At 44.5% G+C, this 18,569-nt stretch overlaps 1 protein-coding gene across 1 annotated transcript in view; it reads right to left on the reverse strand.

The window, feature by feature from the left end:
* The window catches only part of LOC110504535 (protocadherin Fat 2), a 75,123-nt gene that overhangs the window by 38,522 nt on the left and 18,032 nt on the right, over positions 1 to 18,569 (reverse strand). The window contains exons 4-15 of the mRNA XM_036969560.2: positions 16,267 to 16,325; positions 15,407 to 15,517; positions 14,908 to 15,117; positions 14,398 to 14,605; positions 6,874 to 7,013; positions 6,512 to 6,787; positions 6,089 to 6,299; positions 5,537 to 5,723; positions 1,899 to 5,382; positions 1,342 to 1,726; positions 778 to 974; positions 422 to 575 (exon numbers count right to left, since the gene is read on the reverse strand). Of these exons, the coding sequence (XP_036825455.2) occupies positions 422 to 575; positions 778 to 974; positions 1,342 to 1,726; positions 1,899 to 5,382; positions 5,537 to 5,723; positions 6,089 to 6,299; positions 6,512 to 6,787; positions 6,874 to 7,013; positions 14,398 to 14,605; positions 14,908 to 15,117; positions 15,407 to 15,517; positions 16,267 to 16,325 (5,622 nt within the window). The remainder of the gene's footprint in view (positions 1 to 421; positions 576 to 777; positions 975 to 1,341; positions 1,727 to 1,898; positions 5,383 to 5,536; positions 5,724 to 6,088; positions 6,300 to 6,511; positions 6,788 to 6,873; positions 7,014 to 14,397; positions 14,606 to 14,907; positions 15,118 to 15,406; positions 15,518 to 16,266; positions 16,326 to 18,569) is intronic.

The raw sequence follows: 18,569 nt of genomic DNA on the forward strand, positions 1-18,569 counted from the left end.
AAATAAACCATGAGAAGTACAAATAAATCACAACATATTTACATTTCTGGTAGTCATTCACAGTTCTGCCAGCGCCAAACCATTACTTTGGGTTGAAGGCCATGTCAAAGCTTCTCCTAGCATATATGTATTGTGATAGGACCAATTATTGAGATTATGAGCTCTGATTGGCTTACAATAATGAAGCTAGGCTAGTGCTATGACAAACAGGAAGTATGTTTGATGAGAAGCCAAAGCACCAAACATGGAAAAAAAAGCACCAACTATTTATGGTGGTCTGACAGTGCACCATCTTGTCTTCTTGAAGACCTCCGTTTAAGTATTTTGTAAGAATGGAGATGCTATCTCTCAAACCAAACAAATGATGGATTTCACTTAGGACCTCCATTTGTTTAGACCCCACATAAAAGTAGTCTCTAACCTGTCTTTTGATCAAGATGGAACTTGTCTGCGTTGGGACCGTGGAGTGTGTAGGACACTAGTCCGTTGGTGCCGATGTCTGGGTCCGACGCTGAAACCTTCAGTATGAACATGCTTGACGGGGAATTCTCCATGACGACCTCTGTGTACAGCAACTGGACAGAAACATTGATAGTTAGCTACGTCTTAGGGTCAAATTTCAGTTGTTGATATTTTATTCATGCTTTAGGTAGGCTACTGCTCATTAATGTGTGACGTGTGTATGAATTGTTATAAAGTCCTGACGTAGGTACAACATGTTACCGCTATCTACAGGAATCTAAGTGTCTACCGTAGTGTCATGGCCGACTGACATACCTGCTCACACAGAGGACTGTTATCGTTGATATCTAGAACATGGACCTCTACAGTGGCAGGGGCCTCGAATCTCCCGTCAGTAACTCTTATTTTCAGGGAGTAGTTATCTTTAGCCTCGCGGTCAAGAGACTCTTTGAGGACCAGCCTCCATTCCTCTCCCTCTTGCACAATGGAGAACTGGCCCAATGGGTCTCCGTCTAAGGAAAAACATTTGAATGTAACACATGCCTGTCAATGCTACCTGGGGGACTATATGGGTTTTGATCATGTCCATCACATTTCTTCCTGTCAATGTAGTCACTTTTACACTTAGAATGAACCATTATAGAAGATATATATCTCTGTTATAATGATCCAGTACAGACAATATATTGTTCTCTTATAATAAGCCGTCGTTATAGTAGATACTGTGTATTGCTCTGGAGAAATACTGTGCCCATCTGTTTCTTATTAAAATGTTGTCCATAATGCTGATAGACCTGAAAAACTACCATTCAACTACTTCAAAAAAGTGTATGTGATCAATCATTCAATCAACCAAATGAATCAATCAACAAGACTCACCTGTGATGTAACACGTGATCTGCCTGTTCTCTTTAGTCACATCCATGTCAACGGTCGTCAGGCTCATGATGACATCCCCAGGCCTAGTGTTCTCCATGACAGACCCATGGTACACGTCCTCCTTGAACCGAGGAGGGTTGTCGTTCTCGTCCGTCACCGTCACCTCCACCAGAACCGAGGAAGAGAGCTTCACCTCCCCCCCGTGGTCAGTAGCCACCACTGTGAAGCTGTAGTGCTGAGTCATCTCACAGTCCGTTTCTCTCAGAGTAGTTATCCAACCGCTCTCACTGTCGATGGAGAAGACATCGGTGATGTCATCGGGTTCGGCTTCCAAGGTGTAGGTCACCTGTCCATTAGTGTCCTGGTCGGGGTCGTTGGCCGTCACCTGGATGCATGGATGGATTAATTCATTAATTAAAACTAATCTGTTATTGCCCTAAATGAGAATTTGATTTGCACATCATATGAACACAGAAATCGTAAAGAATTGTATACAACATTCAATTACAAAAATATAAGATCAATGAAAAAAAATATATATCTGAAAAAAAACATACCTGGATGACGGTGGTTCCTGGTGGCATGTTCTCAGCCAGGAAGGCCTTGTAAGGGTTGGCCTCGAACACCGGCACGTTGTCATTCACATCCTGGACCTGGATGCTGACCGACACCAGCGAGGCTACGTCGGTCCCGTTGTGGTTGCCTTGAGCAATAACATCTATCTGATACCACTTGGTCTTCTCGTGGTCAATGCTCTTCTGGACGAGTAGAGTACCGCTCTCTTTATCCAGAGCAAACACTCTGTCTCTGTTACTCTCCACTGTGTTGCCATTGACCAGGCTGTAGATGACTGGCATGTCGGAGTCGGCCTTGATCGTCCCGATCTCTGTTCCCATGGAGATGTCCTCGGCTGCGGAGAAGGTGTAGAGCGGCTCGGAGAACTTCGGAAGAGGGACCTCAGGTGGGACTACTTTCACCTGCACCGGAACCGTGGAGTTAAAGAATGGTAATCCGCTGTCCCGAGCCTTGACTTTGAAGTTGAATATCTTGTTCTCTTGACCTATCAGACTCTCTTTGACGCTGACAATGCCAGTGAAGGGGTTGATCTCAATGATGTCCTCAGTCACTTCCTCTGCCTCGTCCACAGTGTAGGTGACATCAGCATTTTTGCCGTCGTCTGCGTCGTACGCCACTATCTGAATCACGGGAGAGCCTTTGTTTACAGTAGACTGGATTGACACCTGGTACTCTGTAGCTTTGAACTGAGGGGCATTATCATTCTCATCTGTCAGGATAATCTTCACAGTGCAGAACGCTACTTTCCCTCCGCCATCTTTAGCCATCACCTTGATGGCGATCACTCTTTGGGATGGGTTCTCTCTATCTAAAGGTTGAGATGTTATGATCTGTCCATTCTTGTCTATAGAGAATTTCTCATCTGCAAGTTTGTTGATGATGGTGTAGTCCACGCTGCCGTAAGGTCCATCGTCAGGGTCTATAGCGGCCAGGCGAATCACACGTGTTCCAGCCTCAGCGTTCTCAGCTAGTTCCGCCTCGTAGATGTTTTTGTTGAAATAGGGACTGTGTTTATTAGTGTTCATCATATCAATGTTCACAGGGGCTGTGTTCTGGAAAACTCCATCTGACACAGCCACGGTGAGGTTGTAGAATGGGTCCACATTTCTCTTGCAGACGTTAGAAAAGGAGATAATCCCGGAGGATTCGTTGATGGCGAAGTATCTTCCCTCATTACCTGAGAGGATCTTATACTGTAGATTGTTCAAGTCTCTGGTGTCGGGGTCCGAAGCTTGGATTTTTATGACGATGTGGCCACATTTGGCCATTTCATCCAGTGTTGCCTGATAATGGGTCTTGGAGAAGTTTGGAGGGTTATCGTTGACATCGGTTACGTTAACAATGACATAGGCATCGCTGCTCAACGGGTTTGTGCCATTATCTATGGCTTTGATCTTTAACTGGAAGTGTTTTGTCTTCTCATAGTCCAACACCTGTGTCGTAACAATTAGACCACTCTGGGGGTCTATTTTAAAGAAGTCCGTTTCATTTTCCCCCATCCCCAAAATATGGAAGGTTAAGTCTCTATTTCTGCCTGAGTCTCTATCTGTGGCTGATATCTGTAATACAGACGTGCCTATGGGTAATCCTTCAGGTATATCCACTGTGTCAGTCAGCTTGGAGAAGACCGGAGCGTTATCGTTAACATCTTCAACCTCTATTTCGACAGCGGCCTCTGAAAAGGAGCCTGTCACAGAGTCAGTGGCTCGTACCGTCAATAGATGCATTGTCTGGCTCTCATAGTCCAACAAATCAGTGACACTCAACACTCCTGTTTTAAAATCTATGTGAAAGTTTTTCGAGGCATTCTCCTCTTCCAGATTGTAAATAAGCCGATATCCCTCTGGGTTTCTTGCTTGTACATGCAGGATGGTGGTGAAGGGAGATATGTTTTCAGGGACTTTTAGAGGATAGAGCAAAGTCTGAAAAATGGGGTTGGTGCGATTTCTCACCGTGATACTCAGTTCTGCTGAAGTGGTCAAACTGGGCGAGCCCTCGTCTGTGGCCAGGACAGTCAAGGTGTATTTATTAGTAGCTTCAAAGTCTATAGGCCGCTGAAGGGACACGTCACCAACATAAGGGTCTATCCTAAAGAGATCAAAATCCTCCTCCAACAAGTACATAATAGAACCATTTTCTCCAAGATCACTGTCGGACGCCATCACTTGAAAGATTACATCTCCTAGGTCTGTGTCTTCAGAGATCATCATGGAGTGAGGCAGGTTCAAGAACCTTGGTGGATTATCATTGACGTCAACTATGTAAACGTTGACGTGGGTTATTGCCCTGCGAGGGGGACTCCTCATGTCTCTCACCTCCACCACTATGTCATAGACATCCTGCTCCTCTCTGTCGAAGGGAACACCGGTGGTCTCAAGCACCCCTGATGTCGGGACTATAGAAAACCGTCCCATTGGGTTCAATACAGAGTAAATCAGAGGCTCATTCAAGTAGCTACCTGATGCTCTCAAAACAACTAACATGTTGACCGACATCGTATTCTCCACAATGGTGGCTGCATACAATCCCTGCTCAAATTGAAGATGGCCGCCTGCTGTTATGTTGGTGACGTTTACCTTAACTGTAGCAAGGTCTTTGTACAGGCCGTCAGAGGCTTTGACCAGCAGCTGGTAAAAGAAATTAAACTCTGAAACATTGTTTACAGAGATAGCACCGGTGGAAGGATGAATGAGAAAAGCATTGTGAAGGTTGCCCTCTGTGATGCTGTACGAGACAGCTGAATCTGCATCTTCTGCCGTAACCCGTACAACCTCCATCTCTCTGACGAGAGGGAAGATGATGGACGACTCGTACACCGGCCTAGAGAATTTGGGGGAACAGTCATTGAAATCCAGGACACGGATGGTGACTCTGGCTGGCTCTGCTGCGTACAGCGACGGTTCCCCTGAGTCCCGTACTTGAATGCTGAAGTGAAACTCAGGTGTTTCTTCAAAGTCCACCTCAGATATCACAGAGAGTGTACCCATGCTGGGATCTATCTTGAAGACTTTCATCGCTTCCAGCTCCAGGATTTGGAAGACTAGGAGAGAGTTAGAGTCCCTGTCAGCATCAGAGGCTCGTAACACTAGAGGTGTGTTGCTCTCCCCCATCACCATGCTGTTTATGTGAGCAGACTCACTAATCTGGCCATGGAATTTCTCCTGGAGGAACACCGGAGGGTTATCATTCTCATCTATCACATAGACGTAAACAACCGTATCTGACGAGGCTCCTGCCGAGGTGCTAGCACGCACTTTGAGTTTGTAAGAGAAACACCTCTCGAAGTTGAGGCTTGCTTGGACAGAGAGAACTCCGGACTCTGCATTGATGTGGAACGTTCCGTTAGGGTCTCCATCTTTGATGCTGTAGTGGACTGCGGATGGGCTGGCTGCTGAGACAGTGATCACGGGAGTTCCCAGAGGACTGGCTTCACTGACTTCTGAGAAGAACTCATCAGAGGGGAACCTGGGAGAGAGAAAAGAGAATGGTTTTTATTAACAATTAGAAAAGCAGTATATAATATCAACAGTACCTGAAGTTGAATTATTTGATGCAATTTACAAATTAAAGCATTTAAGAATTATCAAACAACATAATACTAGTTTATATACATATTAACCTGGGAGGGGTTCTGTCTGAGAGCAGGACGGTGATGGAGACAGAACAGAGATCGCTGTGCAGGGGAAAACCCTGGTCTGTGGCCTTCACTGTCAGATGAAACTGCTCCTGGGGTAGGCTGTCCAGAGGTTTGGCGATAGTGATACTCCCCAGCTCGCCATCAATGTCAAAGGTGTTGTCGACATTCCCTGTAAAGATGGATCAAAGACCAAATCAACAAATATTGTTGAATGTTTGAAATTGTCAACCCATTTGCCTATATGTGAACAGTGGGTTAACTGCCTTGTTCACAGGCAAAAGTACAGATTTTTACCTTGTCAGCTCTGAAGATTTGATCTAGCAACCTTTCAGTTACTGGCCCAATGCTCTAACCACTAGGCTACCTGCCACCCCCAGAATGTGAGTGATCAATCAAGTTAAAAACATTCTCAAATATATAATATACTGTAGCACTCTTATAAAGAATGCTAAAAATAGATGATCATATTTGAAGATTTTTCACAATTCAAATCCATCATAATCTACCTCTCATAATCTCTGATCTGTGTTGTACCTGAGTGAAGGGAGTAGATAATCTGAGCGTTGCTCCCCGTGTCCTTATCCAGAGCCTTGACACGCAGCACCTCTGTCCCAGCCGCAGCCAGATTGGTGATAGTTCCCTCATAGCCGGCCGCCAGGAAGGCAGGAGAGTGGTCGTTGCAGTCCTCCACATAAACCACTGCCTTCACGAAGTTTCTTTTCACTGGGATCTCCTGATCTCGAACCTACGCATTTAAAGGAGATGGTGAGAGCAGGACAGTATAGGGACATTAACCTAATCAAAATCAAATTCCTAGATAACCAGCTAAAATGATTGCTATAATCAGACAGAGATGACTTTGCTTTGTGAACCTGTTACGATAGAGACGCTGTACTTTAGATCCTCCATGTTTTCAAATGGTCAAGGGAGATGACTAAAAAACATCAACAACATTACCATCACAATGAGGGTGTGCACAGAACGCGTCTCACGGTCCAGCGGCTCAGTCATGACCAGAACACCACTCTTATGGTCCAGATGGAAGATCTTCAGGCTGTCTGGATGGACGCTGCCGTGGAGCGAGTAGATGAGTTTGCTGTTGCTGTCTCGGTCCTGAGCAGAGATGTGGAGGATGTCCTTCCATGGAGAGGTGTCTTCCGGTACACTGACCTCATAGGTGGACTTCATGAACATGGGTCGATGCTCGTTCATGTCCAGCACACGGATATATGCCTAGGAGACATACAGACAGGAAGAGAAACTTAATCTAAAGTTTTACGATAACTACTGATTTACGATGTATTTCATGTGTGTATCACCTGTGTGGTTGCGACCTGATGCCCGTCTGTAACCTGTACAGTCAGATTATAGTTGGACTTCTTCCCTGCATCCAGAGGCCTGGCGATCACGATGCTGCCTGTATTCCTCTCAATGTCAAAGTCCTGCTCCTCATCGCCCCCTGGGGTAGAACAACACAATAGATAGGAGATGGTAGAAATAAATAAATATCATTCAATCATCCCATACAAGGACCGTTTGAAATTTGACAGTTGAAAGGCCTCAATAGAAGCCTGCCCAGAGTCCCTCAGGTTGTTTGGCTTCGTAAGTGTCTGTCACTGAGACTGGCACCAATGGCCTTATGGGAGGAGTGAGTGAAAGCCCATACGGCAGTTGTGACACACAGGTGTGTCATCCAGAACCATAATGACTTGGCCGTGGTTGGAGGATCATTCTTTCAACAGATGGACTTGTGGGCATTGGCGCGTCCACTGGAAACGGAGTTTGCCCAGTCAGAACAGGTGGAAAGACAAGAACAACAACATAACATCCCCAAAGCTACTGAGAGAGGTCAATACCTAATTTCACCCCTTCGAATCTTGTTGGCCATCGTCCTGCATGCGTGCTTGTGAATACAGAATGTGAGCTAAAAGGCCTCTCCCCTCACTGAATACGGACACAAACACAGGTACTGTTTTGCACCCGCATTACTCCCTGTGCATACTATGCCTCATTTACTGAGAGTAAATCAAAAACGATGTGCCGGTATGGGGCCAACGAACCACCGTCATCCTCACATGCTCAGCCATGTATGTATTAATGACAGAAAACAAGGTTGCAGCAAAGGGTTGGCCCCCTGTGTCCAAGTGTCGCAGAATAAGTGTAACACAATTGTTTAAGGGGAAACGTTTGGCAGCGACACACTTCGAACAGACGTCAGGAACAGTAGGGGTAAAGCTCCTGCTTGTTCAGCCAGATGGTGTTTATTAAGAAATAGATGCACCTTTTCAAGGCTCACATTGACTCCATTTTAAACAAGCTTTCCCTTTTAATGCCACCGGTGGGGACTACATGAAAATACAACGTAAAAAAAAAACAACTTCTGCCACAAAATGTTGAGAATTATTGAATAATTAATCAAATGTTTAGATTTCTAGTTGGTGCTTTTGCAACATGTGAAAAACAAAACGCAAGTTGGTGTTTATTGTCATTATTATTGTCATTATTGTCATTGCCATTCTTCCCACTGGACACAGACGTCAATTCAACGTCTATTCCACGTTGGTTGAACGTAATTTCATTGAAGTTATGTGGAAACAATGTTGATTCAACCAGTGTGTGCCCAGTTGGTTGTTCTGGAGGCAGAACTGAGCGATTTCCCCTTAGATAGGCCAGCTGCAAAGTTATAATTGGTTAGAGGTTTAGAGGTTTGATGACTGTGAAGCTGCCTTTAGAACAACGTTCATGATGAAAAACGCTCATCTGCGGGAAAACAAACATAAACATGTATTCCATGCCCAGATTTAAAAAATATTGAAAGAGACAACGAAGAAATAAATTGTTTAAATATATATTGGTTGACCAGATGGAGGGCAGCTGTTCACAGTCGAAGAACAAGGCAAATAAAAACCATGAAAACCTCACCACGTTAGAAGTGCATTGCACTGCTGGGCTGCACACCATTGGCCCATAAATAAAGGTTATATAAAGGTTAAATAAAGGTTAAATAAAGGTTATATAAAGGTTATATAAAGGTTAAATAAATGTTATATAAAGGTTATATAAAGGTTATATAAAGGTTAAATAAAGGTTTTATAAAGGTTATATAAAGGTTATATAAAGGTTAAATAAAGGTTATATAAAGGTTAAATAAAGGTTATATAAAGGTTATATAAAGGTTAAATAAAGGTTAAATAAAGGTTAAATAAAGGTTATATAAAGGTTATATAAAGGTTAAATAAAGGTTTTATAAAGGTTATATAAAGGTTATATAAAGGTTAAATAAAGGTCATATAAAGGTTAAATAAAGGTTAAATAAAGGTTAAATAAAGGTTATATAAAGGTTAAATAAAGGTTAAATAAAGGTTAAATAAAGGTTATATAAAGGTTATATAATGGTTAAATAAAGGTTATATAAAGGTTATATAAAGGTTAAATAAAGGTTATATAAAGGTTATATAAAGGTTAAATAAAGGTTATATAAAGGTTATATAAAGGTTAAATAAAGGTTATATAAAGGTTATATAAAGGTTAAATAAAGGTTATATAAAGGTTATATAAAGGTTAAATAAAGGTTATATAAAGGTTATATAAAGGTTATATAAAGGTTAAATAAAGGTTATATAAAGGTTATATAAAGGTTAAATAAAGGTTATATAAAGGTTATATAAAGGTTATATAAAGGTTAAATAAAGGTTATATAAAGGTTATATAAAGGTTATATAAAGGTTAAATAAAGGTTATATAAAGGTTAAATAAAGGTTATATAAAGGTTAAATAAAGGTTATATAAAGGTTTTAATTTAATTGTCAAAGAGCTGGATGAATACTTTAGCAAAGGGTCAGCAGTGTGTTCCGCCACGTGGCCACGTGAGACAGATCATCCATCCAGTGTGCTCTGCCACGTGGCCACGTGAGGCAGATCATCCATCCAGTGTGCTCTGCCACGTGGCCACGTGAGGCAGATCATCCATCCAGTGTGCTCTGCCACGTGGCCACGTGAGGCAGATCATCCATCCAGTGTGCTCTGCCACGTGGCCACGTGAGGCAGATCATCCATCCAGTGTGCTCTGCCACGTGGCCACGTGAGGCAGATCATCCATCCAGTGTGCTCTGCCACGTGGCCACGTGAGGCAGATCATCCATCCAGTGTGCTCTGCCACGTGGCCACGTGAGGCAGATCATCCATCCAGTGTGCTCTGCCACGTGGCCACGTGAGGCAGATCATCCATCCAGTGTGCTCTGCCACGTGGCCACGTGAGGCAGATCATCCATCCAGTGTGCTCTGCCACGTGGCCACGTGAGGCAGATCATCCATCCAGTGTGCTCTGCCACGTGGCCACGTGAGGCAGATCATCCATCCAGTGTGCTCTGCCACGTGGCCACGTGAGGCAGATCATCCATCCAGTGTGCTCTGCCACGTGGCCACGTGAGGCAGATCATCCATCCAGTGTGCTCTGCCACGTGGCCACGTGAGACAGATCATCCATCCAGTGTGCTCTGCCACGTGGCCACGTGAGACAGATCATCCATCCAGTGTGCTCTGCCACGTGGCCACGTGAGACAGATCATCCATCCAGTGTGCTCTGCCACGTGGCCACGTGAGACAGATCATCCATCCAGTGTGCTCTGCCACGTGGCCACGTGAGGCAGATCATCCATCCAGTGTGCTCTGCCACGTGGCCACGTGAGGCAGATCATCCATCCAGTGTGCTCTGCCACGTGGCCACGTGAGGCAGATCATCCATCCAGTGTGCTCTGCCACGTGGCCACGTGAGGCAGATCATCCATCCAGTGTGCTCTGCCACGTGGCCACGTGAGGCAGATCATCCATCAGAGTCAGGCTCTACCTATCCTGTCGTGTCCTGGCCCTTCATCTGAGGAAATATGGCTGTGTTCTCCTCATGCTGGGGTGTAGGGCACACACACACGCACGCACGCACGCACGCACGCACGCACGCACGCACGCACGCACGCACACACACACACACACACACACACACACACACACACACACACACACACACACACACACACACACACACACACACATTGAGCAACTGCCTCTAGCTGAGGTGTTATCTGCCACACCGAGACCAGGCCTGCTCTACTCTGTTCAACAGCAGGCTGACATGAACTCAATGTATTACCATCATAGTTTACACAGGGCACAGCAAAACACACAAAGCACAGCAAAACACACAGGGCACAGTAAAACACACAGAGCACAGCAAAACACACAGAGCACAGCAAAACACACAGAGCACAGCAAAACACACAGAGCACCGCAAAACACACAGAGCACCGCAAAACACACAGAGCACAGCAAAACACACAGAGCACAGCAAAACACACAGAGCACAGCAAAACACACAGAGCACCGCAAAACACACAGAGCACAGCAAAACACACAGAGCACCGCAAAACACGACTCCCATGCCACAATCTCCTCAATAATAATCTCCCTTCCTTCGCAATCCCTTTGCGATCTCATGACGGGTCAGGTTTTGTCTTGATAAGTACATGTTGACAGATCATCTTCATGTTGACTCATCCCCTTTGGTCAGTGTAATAAAACAGCTAATTTTACTCTAAGCCTTTATTGTCTCAGCTAATATAACTATTGCTGTAGCAACATCAAATTACACAAATCTGATCATATTTTAGTTTCTAGAAAATAAGGTGTAATTCTACTCACAAAAAAAACACACTTATCTCTACTTTTGCATGGTCCATATCACCAACACACTGCACACAACACACAACACACTGCACACAACACACAACACACAACACACTGCACACAACACACAACACACAACACACAACACACAACACACAACACACTGCACACAACACACTGCACACAACACACAACACACAACACACAACACACAACACACAACACACAACACACTGCACACAACACACTGCACACAACACACAACACACAACACACAACACACAACACACAACATACTGCACACAACACACAACACACAACATACAACACACAACACACAACACACAACACACAACACACTGCACACTGCACACAACACACTGCACACAACACACAACACACAACACACAACACACAACACACAACACACAACACACTGCACACAACACACTGCACACAACACACAACACACAACACACAACACACAACACACAACACACAACATACTGCACACTGCACACAACACACAACACACAACACACTGCACACAACACACAACACACTGCACACAACACACTGCACACAACACACAACACACAACACACAACACACAACATACAACACACAACACACAACACACAACACACAACACACTGCACACTGCACACAACACACTGCACACAACACACAACACACAACACACAACACACAACATACTGCACACAACACACAACACACAACACACAACACACAACACACAACATACTGCACACAACACACAACACACAACACACAACACACAACACACAACATACTGCACACAACACACAACACACAACACACTGCACACAACACACAACACACAACACACTGCACACAACACACAACACACAACACACTGCACACAACACACAACACACAACACACTGCACACAACACACAACACACTGCACACAACACACAACACACAACACACAACACACTGCACACAACACACAACACACAACACACAACACACAACATACAACACACAGCACACTGCACACAACACACAACACACAACACACAACATACAACACACAACACACAACACACAACACACAACACACTGCACACAACACACTCCACACAACACACAACACACAACACACAACACACAACACACTGCACACAACACACAACACACAACACACAACACACAACACACAACACACTGCACACAACACACAACACACAACACACTGCACACAACACACAACATACAACACACAACACACTGCACACAACACACAACACACAACACACAACACACAACACACAACATACAGCACACTGCACACTGCACACAACACACAACACACAACACACAACACACAACACACTGCACACAACACACAACACACAACACACAACACACAACATACTGCACACAACACACAACATACTGCACACAACACACAACACACAACACACAACACACAACACACAACACACTGCACACAACATACTGCACACAACACACAACACACAACACACAAGATACAACACACAACACACAACACACAACACACAAGATACAACACACAACACACAACACACTGCACACAACATACTGCACACAACACACAACACACTGCACACAACACACTGCACACAACACACAACACACAACACACAACACACAACACACAACACACAACACACAACATACTGCACACAACACACAACATACTGCACACAAAACACAACACACAACACACAACACACAACACACTGCACACAACATACTGCACACAACACACAACACACAACACACAAGATACAACACACAACACACAACACACAACACACAACACACTGCACACAACATACTGCACACAACACACAACACACAACACACAAGATACAACACACAACACACAACACACAACACACAAGATACAACACACAACACACAACACACAACACACAACACACAACATACTGCACACAACACACTGCACACAACATACTGCACACAACACACAACACACAACACACTGCACACAACACACAACACACAACATACTGCACACAACACACAACACACTGCACACAACACACAACACACAACACACAACACACAACACACAACACACAACACACAACATACAACATACTGCACACAACACACAACACACTGCACACAACACACAACACACAACACACAACACACAACACACTGCACACAACACACAACATACTGCACACAACACACAACACACAACACACTGCACACAACACACAACACACTGCACACAATACACAACACACTGCACACAACACACAACACACAACACACAACACACAACATACTGCACACAACATACTGCACACAATACACAACACACTGCACACAACATACTGCACACAACACACAACACACTGCACACAACACACAACACACAACACACAACACACAACACACAACACACAACATACAACATACTGCACACAACACACAACACACTGCACACAACACACAACACACAACACACAACACACAACACACTGCACACAACACACAACATACTGCACACAACACACAACACACAACACACTGCACACAACACACAACACACTGCACACAATACACAACACACAACATACTGCACACAACACACAACATACTGCACACAACACACAACACACAACACACAACACACTGCACACAACACACAACACACAACACACAACACACTGCACACAACACACAACACACAACACACTGCACACAACACACAACCCACAACACACAACACACAACCCACAACACACAACACACAACACACAACACACAACACACTGCACACAACACACAACACACAACACACTGCACACAACACACAACACACAACATACTGCACACAACACACAACATACTGCACACAACACACAACACACAACACACAACACACAACACACTGCACACAACACACAACATGCTGCACACAACACACAACACACAACACACAACATACTGCACACAACATACTGCACACAACACACAACACACAACACACAACACACAACACACTGCACACAACATACTGCACACAACACACTGCACACAACACACAACATACTGCACTCCACCCGTCAGAGTTACCGATGTTAGTCCTCACCTGTGATGTCATACCACAGTAGCCTCTGTGTCTCCGTGAGGATGATCCCCACCATGTGAGTGACAGGATCCGTCTCCATGACAGCGAAGGTGAAGTGTGGCTCGTCAAACGTCAGCGGATCGGAGGTGGGCGTCGGCTTGGAGATCCACTCTACGTCGAGGCGGACTGTCGACGATCTCACCGGGCTCCCATGGTCCTTTGCTTTGATCTGACAGAGGGAAGGGTTAGGATGGAGAGGACAATGTTAATGTTATTGCGCTGGGGTGTGGATCTTTGTGTTACTCATCACAGTACATCAGAAAATGACAGGGTTCATCACAATGGTATTCACATGCAAGTTTACACACTCCCTGCATGTGAATGAGAGCAATGAAAGAAGGTGTGATTGTATTTGTTTAGGGATAGCAGGTGTCCCTAAAGAGTGTTCCACCATTTCGTGTGAATGTGAAAAGCAGAAGAATCAGCGGAACATGGTAATTGTGGTGTTCTATCATAATATTGTCCACCTACCGTGAGGATGCTGTAGTTGCCTGCTGTGAAGTCTCCCCGTGCCGTCACCACCCCAGTGTCTGGATGGATCTCAAACTTCTCGTTCTGGTTGTCCTGGAGACTGAAGGTGACCTCAGCATTAGGCCCTTCGTCGTCGTCCTGGGCAACCATCCGACACACCTCCACCTGTGGCTCCGCCCCCTGACCCCTGTGTTGCTCAGGTAGTTTTACCTGGAACCAATCAATGAATCAATCAGTCACATTTATTTACAAAAGCCCTTTTTAGTTGTCACAATGTGCATGGCATCCCATTCCATAAATAGTGCACTTCTTGTTGCCAGATCCCTACATGGTCCTTGTCAGAAGTAGTGCATTTTGACCAATCAGATCAGCTCTGAAAAAGATATGATGTGATTGGTCAAAATAGAAATTAGTTGAAAAAAAAAAATCTGAATTGGGCTGCCCTATGTAGGCTGCGTTTATAAATGTAGGAGACCCCAAAGAGTCAACAAAAGCAGACCTGGAAGAGCTTGTGGTTGAACTGGGGTCTGTTGTCGTTCTCATCCAGCACCTGGATGATCACTGTCGAGGTGGAGCGGAGAGGAGGGGCTCCGTTGTCCGACACTATCACCTGAGAGGAGGAAGAGGGGTTTAGTTAGTCGAACAGTAGGATGTGGAGGAAGAGGGGTTTAGTTAGTCGAACAGTAGGATGTGGAGGAAGAGGGGTTTAGTTAGTCGAACAATAGGATGTGGAGGAAGAGGGGTTTAGTTAGTCGAACAGTAGGATGTGGAGGAAGAGGGGTTTAGTTAGTCTAACAGTAGGATATGGAGGAAGAGGGGTTTAGTTAGTCGAACAGTAGGATGTGGAGGAAGAGGGGTTTAGTTAGTCGAACAGTAGGATGTGGAGGAAGAGGGGTTTAGTTAGTCGAACAGTAGGATGTGGAGGAAGAGGGGTTTAGTTAGTCGAACAGTAGGATGTGGAGGAAGAGGGGTTTAGTTAGTCGAACAGTAGGATGTGGAGGAAGAGGGGTTTAGTTAGTCGAACAGTAGGATGTGGAGGAAGAGAGATTAGTCTAACAGTAGGATATGGAGGAAGAGGGTTTAGTCTAACAGTAGGATATGGAGGAATAGGGTTTAGTCTAACAGTAGGATAAGGAGGAAGAGGGTTTAGTCTGTGGAGTATTGATTGAGATTTAATTAATGTATTTTTTTTGTATGTATCATAAATCACATGTATTTTGTGAGCAATGTTCTTTATAAAGACTACACACATTATGGATAATTTATAGTCTAGTTTAAGCTCTCATGGTTAGGCCTTTTAACGATCTCATTAAAAATGCACATGTTGTTTAATCACAAGCAGGTGGTTCAGTCTCTCACCTCAACACTGTGCTCAGATTTCAGTTCCCGGTCCAGAGAGGTCAGAGTGCTGATGACGCCTAAGAAAACAGAGAGGGGGAACGGCAGAGAGAGAGGGGGTGGGGGATGGAGGAGATGGGAGGGAAGGAGGAAGAAGGAGCAGGGTCATCAGTAAGGAATCTTTCCCACATGGACAGCAGTAGCAGGGTAGTTCCACGAAATGAGTGTCTTTTGAGTCTCTTTGGTATTTTAAGTAGAAATTTGTTCACCAATATTTAATTGTATTTTGATTTATTTATTTTATTTTACCCTTATTTTACCGGGTAAGTTGACTGAATACACATTCTCATTTACAACAACAGCCTTGGGAATAGTTACAGGGGAGAGAGGCCAATTGGAAGCTGGGGAGGATTAGGTGGCCATGATGGTATGAGGGCCAGATTGGGAATTTAGCCAGGACACCGGGGTAAATACCCATATTCTTACAATAAGTGCCATGGGATATTTAGTGACCACAGAGAGCCAGGGCACCCATTTAATGTCCCATCCGATGTCCCATCCGATATCCCATTTAATGTCCCATTACCCTTACAAAGGGAAATGTCCCCAATCACTGCTCTTGGGCATTGGGATAATTTATTTTAGACCAGAGGAAAGAGTGCCTCCTATTGACCAACACCACCTTCCAGCACCATCAAAACTTTGCATTGAAGGTCCCCAAAAACACAGTGGCCGCCATCATTCTTAAATGGAAGAAGTTTGGAACCACTAGAGCTGGCTGCCCGGCCATCAAGAGCAATTGAAGGAGGAGGGCCTTGGTCAAGGAGGTGACCAACAACCTAATGGTCACTCTGACAGATCGCCAGAGTTCCTCTGTGGAGATGGGAGAACCTTCCAGAAGGACAACCATCACCTCAGCACTCCACCAATCAGGCCTTTATGGTAGAGAGGCTAGACGCAAGCCACTCCTCAGTTTAAGGCACATGATAGTCCGCTTGGAGTTTGCCAAAAGGCACCTAATGGACACTCAGACTATGAGATTCTCTGGTCTGATGAAACCAAGATTGAACTCTTTAGTCTGAATGCCAAGCGTCACGTCTGGAGGAAAATAGGCACTGCTCATCACCTGGTCAATACCATCCCTACCGTGAAGCATGGTGGTGGCTATTTTTTTCAGCGGCAGGGACTGGGAGACTAGTCAGGATCGAGGGAAAGATTAACGGAGCAAAGTACAGAGAGTTCCTTGATGAAAACCTGCTCCAGAGCGCTCAGGACCTCATACTGTGGCGAGCGTTCACCTTCCAACAGGACAACGACCCTAAGCACACAGCCAAGACAACGCAGGAGTGGCTTTGGAACAGGTTTCAATCAATTTCATTTACTTTTGAATCTTAAGTATATTTAAAACCAAATAGTTTTAGACTTTTTCGCAAGTAGTATCTTACTGGGTGACTTTCATCTTTACTTGAGTCATTTTCTATTGAGGTATCTTTACTTTTATTCAAGTATGACAAATGGGTACTTTTCCCACCACTGCCTTTAATAGGCCCTTACTACAGTCGTTTTGTTATAAACCTCTTGAGATAGGAAAGTTTTTTATTGTTGAACATGCGCTCTTTGTGACAGAATGGTAAAATGTGCTGAAATCAAAAGTTACATATTTTTTTAAACCAAGTTACGCTTCTCAAAAGACACCTAAATAGCGGAATGACCCAGCACACCTGTCACTGTCCGAGCCCCAGGCAGCTGGTTCACTCTTCTTCCTTCCCACAGGTCTGTTTTTCTAACAGCGTTTATTTGGCTTTATAGTCGTCACTAAAGAAACCTCTGAGAGCTTTCCAGAGTCTCTTATTTTCATAAAATACTCAACCTTTTAGGTCTGTGGACACTTTACTATTATAATGTGTGTGGCAAGAGCCAATACAGTGAAGCAGGTTAACATCTTTCATGGTGAATGATGTTCTGGAGTCTGCCGAGTGGTCACTAGCTAGCACAGCCACAAAGTCATGAAATCAGATTTTAAACCTAATCCTAAACTTAACCCTAACATTAACCACACTGCTAACCCTAATGTCCAACCCTAACCTTAAATTAAGAACAAAAAGATCATTTTGATTTCACAAATTTTACAAAACAGCCAATTTTCACATTGCAGCTAGCCTAAAGGGAAATCACTCAGTCCTCCCCCCAGGACAAATTATTTGACAATACATGTCAACCTGCTACAATCTGACTAGGTATCCCACTTTCCCTTTCCCCTTTCCCAATCTATCCACTGATACGCTATCCAACTGTATCAAGAGGACTCTTGATTTGGTAAAGAT

The sequence above is a fragment of the Oncorhynchus mykiss genome, chromosome 25 (assembly GCF_057628025.1).
Source record: "Oncorhynchus mykiss isolate SJ-2025 chromosome 25, ASM5762802v1, whole genome shotgun sequence".
In the NCBI taxonomy this organism is placed as follows: Eukaryota; Metazoa; Chordata; class Actinopteri; order Salmoniformes; family Salmonidae; genus Oncorhynchus; species Oncorhynchus mykiss.